This window comes from Lynx canadensis, chromosome B1 (assembly GCF_007474595.2).
Source record: "Lynx canadensis isolate LIC74 chromosome B1, mLynCan4.pri.v2, whole genome shotgun sequence".
NCBI classification, from domain to species: Eukaryota; Metazoa; Chordata; class Mammalia; order Carnivora; family Felidae; genus Lynx; species Lynx canadensis.
Window position 1 is genome coordinate 43,242,301 of NC_044306.2, and position 21,660 is coordinate 43,263,960.

Genomic DNA, 21,660 nt, shown 5'->3' on the forward strand with positions numbered 1-21,660 from the left:
CAGTTGCCTAAGCATCCAACTTTGGCTCAGGTCATGATCTCCTGCTTTGTGAGTTCAAGCCCTACATCAGGCTCTGTGCTGACAGTTCAGAGCCTAGAACCTGCTTCAGATTCTGTGTCTCCCTCTCTCTGCCTCTCACTCACTCTTTCTCTTTCTTAAAATTAAGTAAACATTATTTTAAAAAAAGAATTTCTCTAACTACATAATAAAAAAGCAAATAACCTTACAAATATGTACAAAATGTTTGAACAGACACTTTAAAAAGGAGGCATATGAAAGTCCCGTAATCATATGAAACACTGTCCAGTATAATTATTCATAGAGGAAACATAAATTAAAAACACAATGAGATACCAGCACAAATTCAAATGACTAAAATGAAAAAGACTGGCAATAACAAAAGTTGATGACGATAAGGAAAAATTACAACTCTCATACACAGATGGTTGGAATATAAAATATTACAACATTTGGGAAAGAAGTTTGACATGTTGTTATAGATTTAATAGTTAATCAACTACCATGTAACTCAGCAATTCCACTCCTATATATTTACCCAAGAGAAATGAAAACATAAGTCCAAGCAAGATTTGGATATGAATATTTTAGGAGCTTTTTTTATAATAGTCCCAAACAAAAACAATCTAAATGTTCATTAATAATTTGATGGACAAACACTCCAAGGAATATCCATACAAAGAAATACTACTCTATAACAAATACAAATGAACTACAGATACATTCAATCATATGGATGAATATCAAAAATATATAAAGCAAATGTTCCAGAATCAAAAAAGATCCATAATCTATGATTCATTCATATGAATTTCAATAGGGGACAAAAATAATGAGTTATGACAGAAATCAGAAATTTAGATTCTTATAGGATTTACTTAAGGAGGTATGGGAAACTATGGTAATGTAAATGTTCTATATCTTTTTTTCCACATCTAATTAAGTATATCATCACTCACTTCCAAAAAACATCAGCAAGTCAGAAGAAAAACAAATATAAATAAATATAACGAAGACCACCTAGACACATCACAAATCTTTTTGTTTAAAACAAAAGACAAGGTCACAATGCCTTTCTAGACACAAAGATGGGTTCTATGGATCATTTGGCTAGGTATGGCAGACAGAAGCAGAATTGGGTACTGACATCTTTAGTGACAATGGGACAAATGGTTTTTGACTATCATTGTTGAGACTCCTGATAAGTTCCATCAGTGGGGAATGATGGTCTTATAATACTAAAAAAAGAAAAAAAATGTTATTATGGTTGTTGTTCACTCACCTACACTATCAAGAAAGTGAATCTACTTTCTTTCTGATGGTGGCCAGAGTTATAGATAGTAAAATTCATGGTGACTAAGAGCAGTTAATCACTCCAACATTTACTGAGTTATGTTCTGACAATGCAAGAGAAAGGAAAGAAATTAGATATACTTGGGCAAAAACCTGATAAAATCATTAAAGCTACCTCATCCAATTACAATATTAGAGATCTATGCTAGTTTTGCTAGATTTGAAGGCTAGGAAGTCATTGTCACTCAAGAACTAACCTCATTCTCGGGGCGCCTGGGTGGCTCAGTCAGTTAAGTGTCCGATTTCGGCTCAGGTCATGATCTCGTGGTATATGAGTTCAAGCCCCACATAGGGCTCTGTGCTGACAGCTCAGAGCCTGGAGCCTGCTTCAGATTCTATGTCTCCCTTTCTCCCTCTCTTCCCCTCCCCTGCTCATGCTCTTTCTTTATCTCTCAACAATAAATAAATCTTAAAAAAAAAATTTAAAAAAAAAAAAAAGAACTAACCTCATTCTCTAAGTACAGTTGGTCAATGACCACTCTGGCTAATGGCATGCACATGAAGAATGGGAATGTGAAAACCTCTTGGGGCTTATTGCAGTAGGTCTTTACAGCCATAATAAAACTGGCCTATCCATAATGAATCTCCATTCTCCAATAAATACCTTGAAATCCAGTGGGTCAAGCTACCTCTTCCCTTAGGTGCACTGTGACTCTGTCCTAGATTTTTAATAAAGACTAAGTGCTCAGATGATGAAACAGTCACCCAAATCAGTTCACTTAAAACCATTCTAGTGCAACCAGCCTATCAGAGACAACTCATTTTCCTCTTGTGTCTAGGAATAGTCTCTGGAAACTATTCATGAACTGGGCAATAAGGTCTCCAGAATGGATGCATTGGCAAAGTCCAAATAAAATTCCATGCAAGTCAAGGGCCAGAAGATAGTCTGCCCTTGGGAGAAATTCTCACTACTGACCTAAAGAAGACCCATGGTACTTAAATACTTGGGCCATGACAATGGACTATTTCTGGCCACTCTTGTGCTTTACTGTGGACAAGTAAAAGGAAGACAAGAGGGCCTCAATTCCCTATCCGACATAATGCATTTGGATTAGGATTGACCCAACACCTTTGGCACCTTCCTTCAAAAATAAACAGAGCAAGGATATAGGGTTTCATCCAAATAGAATGAAAGCTATATATGTTGGTTAAGGTGTGGCAGTGAACTGATGATAGTTGGCCTGCCCTTTCCTCTCTCCTGAGCATTGCAGCACAGTCCATTATGGTACTGAGAAATGGATACATGCACTCCAATGATTTCACTCACATGTCGAACTTAAAAAATAAAGTAGATAAACATAGAGGGGAAAGAAGAAAGAGGCAAATCCATTAACAGACTCTTAACTATAGAGAACAAACTAAGGATTGCTGGAGGGGAGGAGGGTGGGGGATGGGTTAAATGGGTGATGACTATTAAGGTGGGCACTTGTGATGACTCCTGGGCCTTATATGTAAGTGACGAATCACTACATTCTACTACTGAAGCATGTTAACTAATGGGAGTTTACATAAAAATTTGGAGAGGGAAAAAAAACAATTTCACACACTTTTAAAAATATATTACCATAGACTTACGAAATTTTAGAAATATTACTACTTTATTTTTCTAATAAAAGAAAACACATTTGACCAGATAAATTAATAGACATATACAGAGCATTCCATCCAAAAGCAGCAAGAATACACATTTTTCTCAAGTGCACATGGAAAATTCTCCATTTTAGATCATGTGTTGGCCACAAAAGAAGTCTCAGTACTTTTAAGAAGACTAAAATCATATCAAACATCTTTTCTGACAAAGGTATGAAACAAGAGATCAATTACAAAAAGAAAACTATAAAAATTAAAAATTCAGTATATGGTGGTAAAATAGTATGATAGTGAATAACAAATAAGTCAATAAAGAAATTTTTTAAAACTCAAAATATACCTTGAGATGAATGAAATTTAAATGCAACATAAAAAAAAAAAGTCTATGGGATGCAGTAAAAGCATTTCCAAGTGGAAAGTACATAGCAATATAGGCCTACCTCAAAAAACAAAAAAAATTTAAACAATTTAATTTTATACCTATAGGAACTAGAAAAAGAAGAACAAAGTTAGTAGAAAAAAGAAAATAAAAAAATCAGATGTTAATAAATTAAATGGAGACTGAAATCCCAATCTAAAAGATCAATGAAACCAAGAGTCAATTCTTTTAAAAGATTAAAAATATTGACAAAGTTTTAGCTAGACTCACCAAGAAACAGAAAAAGAAGTTTCATAATAAAATCAGAAATGAAAGAGGAGAGGTTACAACTGATACCATGAAGTACAAAGGTTCATAAGAGACTACTATGAAAAATTATATGCCCATAATTGAACAACTTAGTAGAAATGGATAACTTCCTAGAAATACATATACCAAAACTGAATCATTAAGAAACAGAAAATATGAATAGATTGACTACTAGTAAGGAGATAGGGTCAGTAATCAAAAAACTCCAAAGAATCATAAGACCAAGTCCAGTTGGCTTCACTGGTGAATTCTTCCAAATGTTCACAAAAAATTTAACTAAATGTTACCCTCCTAAACTCTTCCTGAAAACTGAAGAGGAGTGATCACTTTCAAACTTAGTTGATAAGGCCTGAGTGCAAATTATTCAGATGCTTTTTAAGAATATATCCATTACACACTTTGTTCATCTTTCATGCATATATTTCATGTGTATTATATATCACAATTATATGTCACATAAATATTTATCATTAAAGTGGGCAGAGAAATTCCTTTAAGGAGAACTAAAAAATACTAATGTGTATTTTAAGAAAGAGAATATAATTTAAATAAAATTCTTCACAGTGAAACTTTGACATGCAAAAAACCCTAACAACCAAAAGAAATGATAGGTAAAATAAAGCAAATATTTTCAGAATAAAAGTTATAAGGAATTTTCTAATGTAAAGCACAGAGGTGACAGAAATGCAATATTTATAAAAATGTTATGTAAGTTAATTGGGTTGTAAATTGTAAATCCCATTATTTTGAAAGTGGCCTAGATATGGTTAAAGCTTAAATATGTATAGCAAAAATGCAAGAATAATCAGTAAAGGAAAATAAAAAGTATATATCCACTAAACTGCTTAAATAGAGGAAGAAAGAAAAACAAAACACACAGATCAAAAGAAATGAACAAAAATTTAATTAAACAACAAATGTGTCAAAATGGACATAAAAATATGGAAATTTGGGGCAACTAAAGTTATAAAAAATATGCAGGAGGACTGTAAGGAGTCATAACACCTAAATGTAATGAGGTATACTAGAGAAGATCCTGGCACAGAAAGAGGCTATTCAGTATAAAGAAAAGAAACCTGGGGATGCCTAGGTGGCTCAATTGGTTAAGCATCTGACTTGATTTTGGCTCAGGTCATGATCTCATGGTTCGTGAGTTTGAGTCAGGCTCCATACTGACAGGTGCAGAGCCTGCTTAGGATCTCTCTCTCCTTCGCTCTCTTCCCCTCCCTCTATAAATAAATAAATAAACCAACAACAAACTTGAACAAAAAAAAAGAAAGAAATCTGAACAAATTATAGACTTTAGTTAATTAAAAATATGCAAAAATTAATCACAAAAATGTTTAAGAGGATAATCTGATAAATAAAAGACAGATTGGATAATAAATTAAAACCCAATGTAGATCTTGAACTTAACAGTACAGGAAAAGTAAATGAGAATACAGAAATATCATAGAAATGCTAATTAAGAGAAGCTAGTGTGTGCATAGATATATAGATATGTCAGACTAAATAGACTTTAAAACAGAAAGCAACACTGGAATAAAGAGATTCCGTATTTGAAAATAAAAGTTAAATTTCCAGGAAGATATAACAATCTCCACCATAATTCTCTACCATATCAAAAAGCTTCAAAACACAGAAAGCATAAATTGAATAGCCTATAGTAAGAATTAGGCAAATCCAACTGCATAGTTGAAAACATAAATATTATCTCTCAGGTGCCAAGAGTTCAGGTAAATAAGATTCATACAGAAGCAATCACTTAAAAATTATGATGTAATCAAGTTACATAGAATTTAGTATCTAACAATTCAAGAGTTTACATTTTTTCAACCAAATATGGGACATTCCAAAAAATCAACATGCAATATAAAGAAAGGCATAATAAAATGCAGATTCGCTATCTTACCAAGAACTGAAAGAAAAAAAAAGGTAATGGCAAATACTTAAATATAACAGTAACAAACCAAGGATTATTAACCCAATTCTTTGAAGTTAAGTTAAAGTAAATAAAGTTATCCCAGATGCAAGGGCAGAAATCAGGAGATAAGGAGGTAAACAACAACATACATGTAAGAACTTAATGAACCAATACAGTCTCTCTGGAGGAATTCAGGACATGATTGAGGTAATGACTATAGTATAGATGTTAATAATGTTTATGATACAGAAAGGTGGGTATTGCTATTAATGGTTACATAATAAAGAAAATCTACCTCTTTAATCCATGCTATACTTACCCCTCACTTAAACTCTTCAAATGCTTCAAATTCGGGATGTCAGTTATCAAAAGCCCCATACCTCCGTATCTTAGATGTTTAATAAAATGGTTCAGCATTTCAAAGAAAGTCCTCCTATATCACATCTATATTTATAAAACTACATGAGAAACACAAAAACAAATCTTTAGATAAATTATTAATGTTTGTCACTAACCTCTGGAAGACCACAATCACACTGTTCTGGTGGTTCCACAATTTTATTACCACAAATTGCCATTCTTCCTTGGCGAACCACTTCTGAAACTGTTTTATTCTGAAGACATTCAAATTCAGGCTGTGAAACCTTGTGCTTAAATTCATCCATGCTGCAACTGCTAAAATACTTTACACCATGGGAATGTCTAAAAATAAATCATATTCCTCAGATAAATGGAATAAAATCAGTATCAAAGTAACACTCTATGAATTACTGAAAAGTACTATAAATTCTGTAATATTTCACTTACCAAAGAGCCAAGAAGGAAGAGTGTTTTTATTGTTAATACAAGTTATAAATAACAGCAATAAGTTTATTTCTATGGTAATTCAATATAATAGAACATGTAGAGGAAGTTAAGGTGACATGAGTTAGAATATATTAAAACACAAACAATGCTTGCCACACAAAAATCTTTCTTTACACATGTCCTATTATTACTTTCATTATGATTTCCAACATCACAATTATAATCATTATTACAAGCACTAATTATAAGAAAATGAAACATAATAGAAAATTTATGTAGAAAACTGAAGAAATATAATTGAAAATATTAGTGAAAAAGCACAAGCATTTCTACTTTGATAAGAAAATTGATCAATTAAAATATCTCAACAGGGGCGCCTGGGTGGCGCAGTCGGTTAAGCGTCCGACCTCAGCCAGGTCACGATCTCGCGGTCCGTGAGTTCGAGCCCCGCATCAGGCTCTGGGCTGATGGCTCAGAGCCTGGAGCCTGTTTCCGATTCTGTGTCTCCCTCTCTCTCTGCCCCTCCCCCGTTCATGCTCTGTCTCTCTCTGTCTTAAAAATAAATAAAAGTTGGAAAAAAAAAATATCTCAACATTGTTTACAAAAAATGTATAAACCCTATATTCTTTTTATTTTGTTACCTATTTTAATATTTCTGTGCTTCTATATGTAATATATAATGATTTTTTATTTGATTTTGTAACAATCTAAAATATAGAGAAATGACACAAAAATCATCCAAAAGAATAAATTTTTTCCTGGGACAATGAGGAATAAGTTGTCAAATACAATCCTAGTAACTCTAAATATTTTAATGTACAATTATTACATAGATATTAATTCTAAAACCTTTCAAAATCAGGAAATAATTATGCATTACTGATATCTAATCTTCAGATGTCATCCAAATTTACCCTTCATCAAAATATTGGCACTTTATAGCAAAAAGATCCAGTTGAGAGTCAATAATTACATGTATTTTTTTCAGTTTTTTAAAATTTAAAATTTTATTTAAATTCCATTTAGTTAACATGTAGTGTATTATTGGTTTCTGATATAGAATTTAATGATTCATCACTTACATGCGACACCCAGTGCTCATCACAAGTGCCCTCCATAATACCTATCACCCATTTAGCCCAACCTCCCATTCAACAACCCTCAGTTTGTTCTCTATAGTCTCTATACTTAAGAGTCTTTCTTCTGCTTTGTCTTTTTTTTCTCAATATTCATCTGTTTTATTTCTCAAATTCCACATGAAGGAAATCATATGGAATTTGTCTTTCTCTGACTGACTTATTTTGCTTAGCATTATACTCTCGAGGTCCATCCGTATCATTGGAAATGGAAAGATCTCATTCTTTTTTATGGCTGGGTAATATTCTAATATATCTATCTATCTATCTATCTATCTATCTATATATCTCACATATTTATCCATTCATCAATCAATGGATATTTGGGCTCTTTTCATAATTTGTCTAGAATGCTGCTAGAAACATCAGGGTATGCATGTATCCCTTGAAATCAGTCTTGTGATCCAGTATGTGATCTTAGAGAATGTTCCATGTGCACTCGAGAAGAATGTGTATTCTGCTACTTCTGGAAGAAAAGTTCTGAATTTATCTGTCAAGTCCATCTAGTCCAGTGTATCATTCAGGGCCATTGTTTCTTTATTGATTTCCTGCCTAGATGATCTGTCCATTGTTGTAAGTGAAATATTAACATCACCTGCAATTATTGTATTCTTATCAATAAGATTGCTTATGTTTGTGATTGATGTATATATTTGGGTGCTTTCAAATTAGGTGCATAAACATTTATAATCGTTATCTCTTCTTGATGGATAGACACTGTAATTGTGATATAATGCCCTTCTTCATCTCTTGTTACAACCTTTAGTTTAAAATCCAGTTTGTCTGTTATTAGTATGGCTATTCCAGATTTCTTTTGACTTCCAGCAGCATGATAGATGGTTCTCCATCCCCTCACTTTCAATCTGAAGGTATCCTCAGGTCTAAAATGGGTCTCTTGTAGACAGCATATAGATGGATCTTGTTTTTTTTTTTAATCCATTTTTTTTTATCCATTCTGATACCCTATGTCTTTTGATTGGAGCATTTACACCATTTACATCAGAGTATTTCATCCATTATTATTGAAAGATATGGATTTAGTGTCATTGTGTTATCTGTAGGTTTCCACCATGTTGACCACTCTTCTTTTTTATCCAAATCAGTCTTTTGGATCCTATGGGTAAATACCCAGTAGTACAATTGCTGGATCACATGGTAGTTCTATTTTTAATTTTTGAGGAAGGTCCATACTGTTTTCCGGAGTGGCTGCACCAGTTTTCAGTTCCACCAACAGTGGGACTTTCTCCTCATCCTTACTAATACCTGTTGCTTCCTGGGTTGTTAACGTCAGCCATTCTGACTGGTGTGAGGTGGTATCTCATTGTAGTTTTGATTTGCATTTCTCAGATGATTCTTTTCTTGTGTCTGTTAGCCATCTTATGTCTTCTTTGGAAAAAGATCTATTCATGACTTCTTCCCATTGTTTAACTGGATTATTTGCTTTTTGGGTGTTGAGCTTAGTAAGTTCTTTATAGATTTTGGATACTAACTTCATCAGATATGTCATTTGCAAATATCTTCTCCCATTCCAAACATTGTCTTTTACTTTTATTGAGTGCTCCTTCCCTGTGCAGAAGATTTTTATCTGGATGAAGTCCTAATATTTCATTTTTGCTTTTGTTCCCCTTGTCTCAGGAGACACATCTAATAAGAAGTTGCTACAGCTGATGTCAAAGAGGTTGCTGCCTGTGTTGCCCTCTAGGATTCTGATGGTTTCCTGTCTAACGTTTAGGCCCCTTATCCATTTTGAATTTATTTTTGTGTATGGTGTAAGAAAGTGGTGCAGTTTCATTCTTCTGCATATTGCTGTCCAGTTTTCCCAACACCATTTGTTGAAGAGACTGTCTGTTTTCCATTGGATATTCTTTCATGCTTTATCAAAAATTAGTTGACCATATAATTTTGGGTCCATTGCTGGGTTTTCTATTCTGTTCTCCTGATCTCTGATTCTTTTTCTGTACCAGTACCATACTGTCTTAATCACTACAGGAGTGTAACATAACTTGAAGTCCAAAATTGTGATAGTTCCAGCTTTGCTTTTCTTCTTCAAGATTCTTGTCTGTTTGAAGTCTTTTGAGGTTCCATACAAATTTCAGGATTGTTTTTTCTAGCTCTGTGAAAAATGCTGTGGGTATTTTGATAGGGATTGAATTAAAATTGTAGATTGCTTTGGGTAATATAAACATATTAACAATATTTGTTCTTTCAATCCATGAGCATGGAGTGATCTTCCATTTCCTTGTGTCATCTTCAATTTCTTTCATCGGTGTTTTACAAAAGTTTTCAGAGTACAGATCTTTTCCCTCCTTGGTTAAGTTTATTCTAAGTTATCTTAGGATTTTTGGTGCAGTTGTAAATGGGATCGATTGCTTGATTTCTCTTCCTGCTACTTTATTACTGGTGTATAGAAATGCAACAGATTTCTCTATATTGGTTTTGTATCCTGCCACTTATTCAATTCATTTATCAGTTCTGGCAATTTTTGGTGGAGTCTTTTGTGTTTTCCATATAGATTATCATGCCATCTGTAAATAGTGAAAGTTGGACTTCTTCCTTGACTTTTATTATGTTTTGTTGTCTGATTGCTGAGGCTAGGACTTCCAGTACTATGTTAAATAACAATGGTGAGAGTGAACATCCCCATCTTGTTCCTGACCTTACAGGAAAAGCTCTCAGGTTTCCCTTAATGAGGATATTAGCAATGGGTTTTTCATATATGGTCATACGTTTCTTATCCTATCTTTTATTAATATGGTGTATCATGTTGACTGATTTGCAAGTATGAACCACCCTTGTAGCCCAGGAATAAATCCCACTTGATCATGGTGAATGATTCTTTTAATGTACTATCATTCAGTTTGCTAGTACCTTATGAGAATTTTTTTTATCCATTTCATTTCAATATTGGCCTGTAAATCTCCTTTATACTGGAGTCTTTTGTCAGGTTTTTGATTCAAGTTAATGCTGGCCTGCTGAAATGCATTTGTAAATTTTCCTTTGTTTTTTATATCTTGGAATTGTTTGCAAGAGTAGGTATTAATCTTCTTTAGATGTCTGATAGAATTTACCTGTGAAGCCATCTGGCCCTGGACTTTTGTTTGTCCTGAGATATTTGAATACTGATTCCATTTCTTTGCTGCTAATCATGTCAAGTTTTCTATTTCTTCCTGTTTCAGTTGTAGTTTATATGTTTCTAAAAGTTTATACATTTCTTCCAGGTTGTCCAATTTGTTGGCATATAATTTTTCATAATATTCTTTTATAAATTTGTTTCTCTGTGGTCTTGGCTGTTATTTCTACTCTCTCATTTGTGATTCTATTTATTTGAGTCTTTTCTTCTTGATAAGTCTGGCTAGGGGTTTATCAATTTTTTTAATTATTTCAAGGAACCAGCTCCTGATTTCATCATCTGTTCTATTTTTTTTAGGTTTCTGTATCATTTATGTCTGTTCTAATCGTTACTGTTTTCTTCCTTCTGCTGGCTTTAGGCTTAATTTGTTATTTTTTCTTTAGCTCCTTTAAGTATAAGGATAAGATTTGAGATTATTACCTGAGATTTTTCTTACTTCCAGAGGTAGGCCTGCATTGCCATATACTTCCCTCTTAGGACCACTGGTGCTACATCTAAAATTTTTTGGACTGTTGTGTTTTCATTTTCATTGTTTCCATGTATTTTTTAATTTGTTCTTTGATTTCCTGGTTGACCCATTCATTCTTTAGTAAGATGTTCTTTAGCCTTCATGTATTTGTAGCCTTTCCAAATTTTTTATTATGGTTGACTTCAAGTTTCATAGCATGGTGATCAGAAAATATGTATGGTATGATGTCATTCTTTTAATATTTGTTAAGCCTGATTTGTGACTTAGTATGTGATCTATTCCAGAGAATGTCCCATGTGGACTCAAAAAGAATGTGTATTCTGCTGCTTTGGGATGAAATATTCTGAATATATCTGTTAAGTCCATCTAGCCCATTGTGTCATTCAAAGCCATTGTTTCTCTGTTGATTTTCTGCTTAGATGATCTGCCCATCAGTATAAGTGGAGTGTTAAATTCCCCTACTATTATTGTATTATTATCAATGGATTCATCTATGTTTACTATTTTTATTGATTCAGTGCTTTCATGTTGGGAGCATGAGATTTACTATTTACTATTATTAGACCTTGTTGGATAGTTCCCTTTATTATGATACAATGCCCTTGTTCATCCCTTGTTACAGTCTTTGATTTAAAATGTAGTTTGTCTGATATTACTACTCCAGCTTTCTTTTGACTTCCATTTGCATGACAAATGGTTTTCCAGCCATTCAGTTTCAGTCTGCAGGTGTCCTTAGGTCCAAAATGAGTTTCTTGCAGACAGCATATAGATGGATCTTGTTTTTTATCCAGTCTGATACCCTATGTTTTGTGATTATAGCATTTAGTCCATTCACATTCAGAGTAATTATTGAAAAATATATATTTAGTGCTTTTTTATTACTTGTTTTGTCATTAGTTCTGGAGATTTTCTCTGTTCCTTTCCAGTCTTTGTCCCTTTTTGTCTTTCCTTCCCACTCGAAGAGTCCCCTTTGATATTTCTTGCAGGGCTGGATGAGTGGTCACAAGTCCTTTAGTTTTTTGTTTGTCTGGGAAACTCTTTATTCTGAATTATAGCCTTGATGGATGGAGTATTCTTGGCTACAGATTTTTCTCATTCAGCTCATTAAATATATCATGACACTCCCTTCTAGTTTGCCATGTTTCTGAGGAGAGATCTGCAGCTAGAGTTATGTGTCTTCCATTGTAAGTTAGGGACTTCTTTTGCCTTGCTGCTTTTAGGATGTCTTCTTTATCACTATATTTTGCAAATTTAACTACAATATATCTTGGTGTTAGCCTGCTTTTGTTGATTTTGATGGGAGTTCTCTGTACCTCCTGGATTTGGATTCCAGATTAGGGAACTTTCCTTCCCCAGATTAGGAAAGTTTTCAGCTTTTATTTCCTCAAATAAGCCTTCTCCTTCTTGTTCAGCTTCATTCTTTTCCATTATTTTATATTCTGTATCACTTACTCATTCCTCTACTTTGTCCATCCTTGTAGTCATTACATCCAATCTGTTTTAAATTTCAGTTATTCCATTTTTTATTTCTGATTTTTTAAAATTCTTTTCTCTCTGTGGTAAGGGCTTCCCTGATATAATCCATTCTTTTCTCAAGCCCAGCGAGTATGCTTATAATTGATGCTTTAAATTCTCCATCAAGCATATTATAGATAGAGAGAGAGAGAGAGAGAGAGAGAGAGATAATTTCTCTTAGATCTCTGGCTGTGACCTTTCTTGTCTATCTTTTGGGATGAATTCCTCTGTCTTGTTATTTTGTCTAAGTCTCTTCTTCTGTGTGTTAGAGAAACCTGTTATGCTTCCTGCTCCTGAGAGTAATGGCTTTATGAAGAAAAGGTCATATAGTGCCCAAGAGCTGGCACTTCAGGGAATGTCTCTGGTGTGTTCTGTGTGCACTGTGCTGCTGTGTTTTGGTTGCTCTATCCTTCAGGCCAATCCTCTGCAAAACGTTTCCTAGCCTATAGTGGGGAGTGTTTGGACCCTGACCAGACTGGTGAGTTTTAACTAAGTGTGCTCTAGTCAGCTTGTTAAATGAGACTTGAGGCTACTTCCACTAGAACTGAAGCCTTGTAAAACTGTGTTTGGGAGATGTGGTGCATGCAGGTGTTTCTGCTGGTGTTCTGGAGAAGGGGCCTGCTGCACTGGTTCTTAGGCACCCTTGCCTGAGAAAAGCAGTAGCAGCAGAGCACAGGAGGGTGGGACTTGCAGGTTAGGCAGCCAGTATTGGAGCTGTGCTGTTTATTGAAGCTGGTGAGAAACAGAAGAGGGAAATGGCACCAGCCAGCTCCTCTGTCCTCAGAGAGGGGTCTCCATGTGCTGCTCTCAGGAAAGGACTCTCGGAAGAGTGAATAATTTCCCCTCCTATGTCCCAGGCATTTTTCAGGTTGCTGTCTTCACACTGTCTCTGGGTTGCTTGCTTGGTGGAGCCGCACAGTGCAGCTCTATCCCAGCCAAGCCGCTGACTTTTAAAACTCCAAACTTTAGGGGTGTGCTATGGTGGGAGACTGTGCTGGTCTTCTGGGGGAAGGTCTGGCTATGTTGGGATGGATGCAGATTTACCGTGAAGGGCAGTCACACGAGAGCACAGGGACATGAGATTTGAAGCAAGCAGCCTAAACGGCCAGTGTCCATTCAGGTTAGCCCCCCCCCAGCAGGTGTCTCTGCGTTTATGCTGAGGGACAGGTGAGGAAATGGCACCTCTCCAGGGACACCAACGCTTGTATCCCTGGAGAGGCATCTCTGTGAATGCCACCTCTCACAGATGTGTTCCAAGAAGAGGGAACAGTCTCTCCTCTGTGCACCTTTAGGTGATCCTCATATCCAGTTTTTTGGAGAGAAATACCTTGTGGTATTTTTGGTGCATTTCAATTTGGGAAACTTGTGCTTTTATTTTTTTGTTTATTTTCCAAGTTTCACTCTGTATTTTTGAGAGAATAAAATACCATTTTGTGGGAGGCTAAAATACCATGCTGATACTTTTTACCATTTGATTTCCATCCTCTCCCTTATTCTTACAACATATTCTTCCCTAGGTAAAACTCCATTCCATTTTGGTTCTTGTTCTAATATTTTCTTCTTTCCTTTCTCACTACATATCACTGGTTTTCCTCAATTACTCAGCCTGTAAATACGAAAGGACACAAAGCTAAATCTTAAGGCACCTCTCTCTTATCACTCTTTCAACTTCTTTCAAAATATTCTGTTCATGGTTTTAACTTCCATCAATAAATTGATGGCTCACACATTTCAAATTCCTTGTCCTCTGAGATCAGAACCTGTATAACTGTGTATTTAACTCTGATGACTCAGAATCCCCAAATTAACATAAACTGCCCTTAAGACTTCTCTTTTCCTAAATAATTTCCTTTTTCAATATCTGTTAATAATTGTGATATTTAAAAGCCTACAAATAATTCTTCACATCTTTTTCCCTCTCAATCTTAATATATTGTATTAATGAGAATCATCTCCAAAATATTACTATATAGTTGTTCCCTCTGATATATTTTATATTCATTTTAAGGTAATTTTACTATCCATACTGCATAAATCAATTTAAAATGTGTTTTCTTAACATTTATGATAAAACTCCAACCCTTGCATTATGATTACATAATCAGGCTCTTTCATACATTCCTGAATCACCGCCTGACTTCTTTCCCTGACGTGTTATGCTTTAGTCTCATTGCATTTTACTTTCTTTCCCCAAGGGCTAAAACATTCTTCCTTATAGTCCCAGCCATTTTCTTTTTCATTTTTATCCTTCCCCCAATTTCCTTATTCTAGTCTTTTGAGCTTTTCAATCTACTTGCTATTCGAATATCACTTCATTTGCTGGCCCTGAAAAGTTTTCAACAAGCTCTTTACATGACCAGATTAATTTCCCTCATAACTGTTTCCTCAGGAAAACTTTCCTTTATCAGAAAGTTTCTTCTTCAAATGTATTCCCCATTTATTTCCTTCTTGGCATAAGCTTAGTTTATTCTTTGTTTATTCTTGTGCCTAATTTTTAATTTTTAGACCCTGATAGACTAAGATATTTAGGACATATCTATCTTGTTAAACATTTGTAAGACTAATACAATCCCTGCAACACAGTGATTACTGTGATGATTATTACATAATATTGTTAGTTGAATGAATTTCACCTCAAGAGTGTGGTAAACCCCCAGAAAGTAATCATCAATATTCACTTTCTGTGTAACATTGAATGTAGAAATATTAAGCACATTTTCTACAATATGAAATACTCGACTTTAAATAAGTTTAAACAAGCACCTAATGTATTTAATAAAAATATTCTTACTCAAGTTGTATTGCAAGAGATTATACATCAGTGACTACTACAAACTATTCCCAAAAGAAGACACAGATTTGATAAAAATAAAATCTTACATTGCTTCAGGATTCATTATGCATGTAGTTCCTGGGCAGTAACAATTGTAGATCTCATCGTATGTTAATCCCAGATTAATTCCAAGCAACTGTGCCATAACAACTGAAAATGCATCTAAAGTTATCATCTGTGGATACTAAATGCAAAACAAAACAAAACAAAACAGAATTGTTTTTTCTGTTTCTTGACAGGAGTCATTTTTTTTTACCCCCTTGATCTTTTCTTTTTGGCCATATAACCTAAATTCAAATACAAATTTAAGAAACTACTGTGCCAAATATCACTATTTTCTTAGGACTATGGAAAATTAGGAAAAAAATAGGCAAATTTTGTTTTTCTTTTTGGGTTGTAGTATGTTTAATCCAAATAGCACTGATATATAACAAAATAAGATTAATGCTACCATATGGTTTTATTACATATTATATTTCAATAAGCTTTAACAAAATTTTAGAAGAGAATGCATTGTTTCAGTAACTCTATTACTTTTCAATGACCACTTAGAAAAATAAACAGATTCTTAAAGGTTGAATTTTCAATCAGTTTTGACTTCAGAAATATTTTTGAGAGAGAGCCAAATTAATTTTTTTTAAAGACAGAATACAATGACAACTCGCAGGTAGCATTTTTGTCTTCAAAAAAACACTTGGAAAGTAATGATGTCACCAAGACACAAACCCCCAGCAACCGGTAATCTTTTTACCATCTCCAATTTTTCCTTTTTCAGAATACACAGGATGTAGCCTTTTCAGATTGGCTTCTCTCACTAGCCACTACGCATTTTTCTCCATGTCTTCATGGCTTGATGGCTAATTTTTAAAAATTGGACAGTATTCCTTTATATCAATTTACTCCAGTTCGTTTATCCATTCATGTATTAAAGGATATCGTGGTTGCTTCCAAATTTTAGCAATTATGAATAAAGCTACTATAAACATTCATATGCAGGTTTTCATGTGAACATAAGTATTCAAGTCATTTGGGAAATGCCAAAGAGGACAACTGCTGGATTATATGGTAAAAAAAAAAAAAAATAGACTAAGCACTTGAATAGACATTTCTCCAGAGATAATATGCAAAAAGCATATGAAAATATGTTCATATCACTAGTAATCATAGAAGTGCAAATCAAAACCACAATGAAGTATCACTTCATACCAGTTAGGATAGCTGCTATTAAAAAACAAGAACAAAAACAGAAGATAATGTGTTGATAAAGATGTGATTAATATAAAATGTGAACTTTTGGTAGAATTATAAACTGTTTCAATCATCCTAGAAATAAGTATGATGGTTCCTCACAATGTTAAAAGTAGACCTACTATATGATCTAGCAAATACCTACTTCTGGGTATATATCCAAAATAATTAAAATCAATATATTGATGAGCTATCTGCACTCCCCTATTCATGCAGCATTACTCACAGTAGCCAAGGTATGGAAATAACCTAAGTGTCCATTGACAGATAAATGTATAAAAATGTCATATATATGTATTTGTATGAATATTATTCAGCCATAAAAAGAAAGAAACCCTGCCATTTGCAACAACATAGATGAACTTGGACGAAATTATGCAAAGTGAAATAAGCCAGACACAAAAAGACAAATATTATATGATCTCTCTTATATGTGGAATCTAAAAATGTCATACTCACAGAAACAGAAAAGAATGGTGGATTCTGGGGGCTAGATTGGAAATAGGAAGTGGAAAATAAGACCATGTTGGTCAAAAAGTACAAATATTTATTTAAGTAAGATGAAAAGTTCTGGAGATCTGTTTTACAACAATGTGAACTTACCTTAGTACTAATGAATTGTACACTTAAAACTAGCAACAATGGTAGATTTATGGTATGTGTATTTTACCACAATAGCAAAAGACTTTAAAAATTATAACATTTGAGTTTCAAATCTAACAAAAAAAGCATTTTATAAAAATTTGTCAAAACAGCATGGTAGAAAACTATGCATATTTTGTTTCTTGAAGTAGATATTAACTTTTAATACATGAGATAATTACTGAATACGTGGGAATAAAATGCATACCAGAGCAATTCCCGCAGCAAACTTTGGATTACATGCCATTCCATGATATGTTGCTCCCACATAATTAAGATGGTTCCTATAACTATAATAAATAATACATTTTCATATAATAAACTTTCTCTTCTGAATAAATGCATTTTAAATTATTACTGACTTAATGACTTTTAAGAATTAAATTTCTCAATAAAGCTTGTTTAAAAATTTTTTTTTAATGTTTACTTATTTTTAAGAGAGAGAGAGAGAGAGAGACAGAGTCTGAGTGGAGGAGAGGCAGAAAGAGAGAGGGAGACACAGAATCTGAAGCAGGCTCCAGGCTTCAAGCAGGCTCCAGACTTCAGCACAAAGCCTGATGCAAGGCTCAAACTCACCCGTCATGAGATCATGACCTGAGCGGAAATCAGACACTTAACCTACTGAGCTACCCAGGTGTCCCTAAAGCTATGTTTCCTACAGTTCCTACAGTTCCTACAGTTCCTACACAGTTCCTACAAAGTTAAGTTCTAAAGTCTACTTTAACATTCTATGGTATACAGCTCAAAACCCAGCAGTGCCTAATCCTTCCAAAACATTAATTATCACTGTTGCCATCACTGGATGGATATAGTCCTAAGACGTACAAGCCAAGATAGCTTACTTCCATGATTTGCACATAGTGAACCCCTACAGTATCTAAAAAATGTTGGAATGGAGGACAGGGAGACAAGGAGACAGAATATGCAGTGGACTCATTAAGAAAAAAAAAGATTGGGCACCTGGGTGGCTCAGTCGGTTAAGCTTCTGACTTTGGCTCAGGTCATGATCTCACAGTTGGTGGATGCAAGCCACATTGGGCTCTGTGCTGACAGCTCAGAGCCTGGAGCCTGCTTTGAATTCTCTGTCTTGCTCTCTCTCTACCCCTCCCCTCCTTGTGCTCTCTCTCTTTCTCTCTCTCTCAAAAATAAACATTAAAAAAATATTTTAAAGAAAAAAGAAAAAAAGAGATAGAATGTAGAAAGTGCCCTTATACATTTCAATCCTTAGTTATTATAACTCCTGAGTCCCCAAACCTGCCCTTAAATTCCACAGGAAACATCAATAGATTTATAAATCTATTGCATATTATTCAGATGTTCAGAACTGTTTTTATTATTTGCATCTAAATAATCAAATAATTAAAACAAAAAAACATACATACTCTTGAAAGAAATAGTGCAAGTAGTTAAATAGCTACTCCTTTGGTCAGTATAGATATACCAGATGGTAACCGCATTACTATTTTGATATATTATTTTAACCAGCATTATATGCAACTTTTGCATTCTGTTAATTAATGCACTTTGTATTTAAAGTTAAAATAATGGTTTCAATTATTTAACTCTGAAAAAATCTTTAAAATCATTGAGGCCCCATGCTTATCTCAAGGTTTTCTGAATTTTCAAGTTTATTACATTTCCATAGATAAACAGTCTACTCTAATAATGGCTTACTATGACTTAGTGTCTTACATTGTCTTCAGATTTTTATATTTTTCTTTTTGTTAATATGGTATATATACAATCTTTTTTTGAGGTGTCTTGTCATAAATGCATAACATATTTTGTATATAATATTGATAGCTAACATATTAAATAATTTGATAAACCCTATATCAATGAAAATAAGATATTTACATTAATAAGTATGCCATATCATGGGACCTCTGAAACAAAAATTGTTCTTTCCATGACACAAATCTTTGTAGTACTTCATTAGCATCCCCACTAAGTGAAATCTTATTTTGATCAGACCAGAGCTCCAAAGAAGTTAGCATAACTGTCACTTTAAGCTGGGAAAATATCTGAAAACAGAAGATACATAATATACAGTTTTAGGTTATCATAAATATAACATTACATCTCTATACATAATGCTAATATATATTCAATTTACACTTTTTTGGAGATGAAATCCATTGGTGGATGAAACTAGTTGGTAGGACTATACTTTCAAAAAACCTGGAAATGCTACATATACAAACAATATTACTGCATTAATATGGAATGTTTCTTATTTAAATGAAACATGAATACTTACAGTGTTGATTACACCAACGATATGGACAACTTTCTCAGTTGCAGCTGCTACTTCAGAGCCCATTAAATCAAACTGAAATACAAATTTTGTTTCTTAATCACTAATGAAAATTACTAAACTAACACATTTTAAATGGATACAAAATGTTAAAATAATGCAATACTCAAGTGAAAGGGGAAAAATAGAATTATTATCAAGTGCTTCATAAGTTTTAGGCATAAACCTAGGGACTTTACATATTAGTCAATAACCTTAAAGTAAGAAGATTGTGATCATCTCTTACATATACAGAAAATAGTCAAAAGGATAAGAAGCAGAACTCAAGTCTCCAACTAACTAAACTACTGTCTTTTTTTTTCTGCTATAGTATGCTGCCATCATCTGCCTTCATCCAAATAAGATGACATGACTATATATCCTGGATAAGGAGTGTACTTTCTAAACACAGAGCTCTGAGGGCCATAATAGTGAATAATTTCAAGAATATGTCCAAAGAAACAGAAATCATATTTTCTATAAATATTTCTAATTATGTGTGCACACATTTGTAGGTGTTAGCTGAAAACATAAAATTGGCAACTTGGTATCTTCAATAATTTCCAACAAATCTATAGAAGACTACTAACAGAAAATCAAATGTGATGGATAGAGTTCTCTGATATGGCCAAAAGATGTTATCCTCCTAGGTCTTTAAAGACTATTTATGGGGCGCCTGAGTGTCTCAGTTGGTTAAGTGTCTGACTTTGGCTCAGGTCATGATCTCATGGCCCTTGAGTTTGAGCCCCGCTTCGGGCTTTGTGCTGACAGCTCAGAGCCTGGAGCCTGCTTTGGAGTCTGTGTCTCCCTCTCTCTATGCCCTTCCCCTGCTTGTGCTCTGTCTCTCTCCCTCTCTCTGTCTCAAAAATAAATATCATTAAAAATTTTTTTAATAAAATAAAGACTATTTATACTTTGCTATTCCTCTGTATATAACCTTTCACAATAAATGATACTGTATATTTACACAATGCAGCATGGGTGGTATGAGTGAAGGTGACTGATCCTTTGCATAACTGAAAATATGAAAAGCAAGACAAAGAAAATAAAAAATATGAGTATGGAAATAAAACCATATATGTCAATAATCACAAATTATCAACAGACCAAATAGTAGGCAAATGACAGAGACTATTAAAATCTACTATATGCAAATTAAAATAAAAACCTCTAAATTATAAGTACATAGAGATATTAAGAGTCAAATCATGAAAATATATACAAGTAAAATAATAGACAAAAAGTGTATGTTATATGATAGTTATATTACTTAATATAACAGTTACATTAATATGAAAAAACAAAGCAAAAAATGGACACAATAATTATCACAATGCATTGATAAAAATATTCAATTATCAAGAAACATGAAAGCATTTTAAATTTGACTATAACTAATAGCATAGCAACAAAATGTATAAAATAAAATTTAACAGAATTATAAATAGAAATTGACTATCATAGGAATTTTTACATAGTTCTCTTAATCATTCATAGATCAAGCAGAAAAATTAACAGTAAACACAAGAGTTTTCAAAGGCAGAGATTATCTGAGCAGAGAAAAAAAAAGACCTATCAATATTCTGTTTACAAAGCTATACTTCAAAATTTAAGACAGACAAACCAAACATAAAAGAAGAAATACTAATCATAGCATATTTTAAGGAACTCTTGGAATTTTTTGTAGTTGTTTTGGGGTTTCTTTGTTTTGTTTTGCATGTCATTTGCATTGAAAATGCCTTCTGTTCTTATTGGAATAGTAAGAGTATCCAGCTAAATGGAGAAAGAAAAAAAGGCTATTTAGATTTAATTAGCAGCCCTTGGGGGCACTATGCTTATCTCCTCCTTTGGAAAAAGCTAGATAAATATCAGATCATTCTGAACAACCAAGAAATCTATCTGAGGACCTTCAGAACAAACTGCCTGACTAGGAAGAGAAGGAGGCCATATTGTGTAGGGTAGGACGTGCAGAGATGTGATTTGGCCGGGGGGGGAGGGGGGAATCAGAATC

General features: G+C 33.7%; 1 protein-coding gene across 1 annotated transcript in view; it reads right to left on the reverse strand.

Annotated features, from left to right (window-relative positions):
• Positions 1 to 21,660, reverse strand: part of LOC115511480 (A disintegrin and metallopeptidase domain 3-like) — a 119,322-nt gene that overhangs the window by 37,089 nt on the left and 60,573 nt on the right. Inside the window, exons 8-12 of the mRNA XM_030311872.1 lie at positions 19,614 to 19,685; positions 19,211 to 19,377; positions 17,562 to 17,643; positions 15,511 to 15,647; positions 6,089 to 6,275 (exon numbers count right to left, since the gene is read on the reverse strand). Coding sequence (XP_030167732.1) covers positions 6,089 to 6,275; positions 15,511 to 15,647; positions 17,562 to 17,643; positions 19,211 to 19,377; positions 19,614 to 19,685 — 645 coding nt within the window. The remainder of the gene's footprint in view (positions 1 to 6,088; positions 6,276 to 15,510; positions 15,648 to 17,561; positions 17,644 to 19,210; positions 19,378 to 19,613; positions 19,686 to 21,660) is intronic.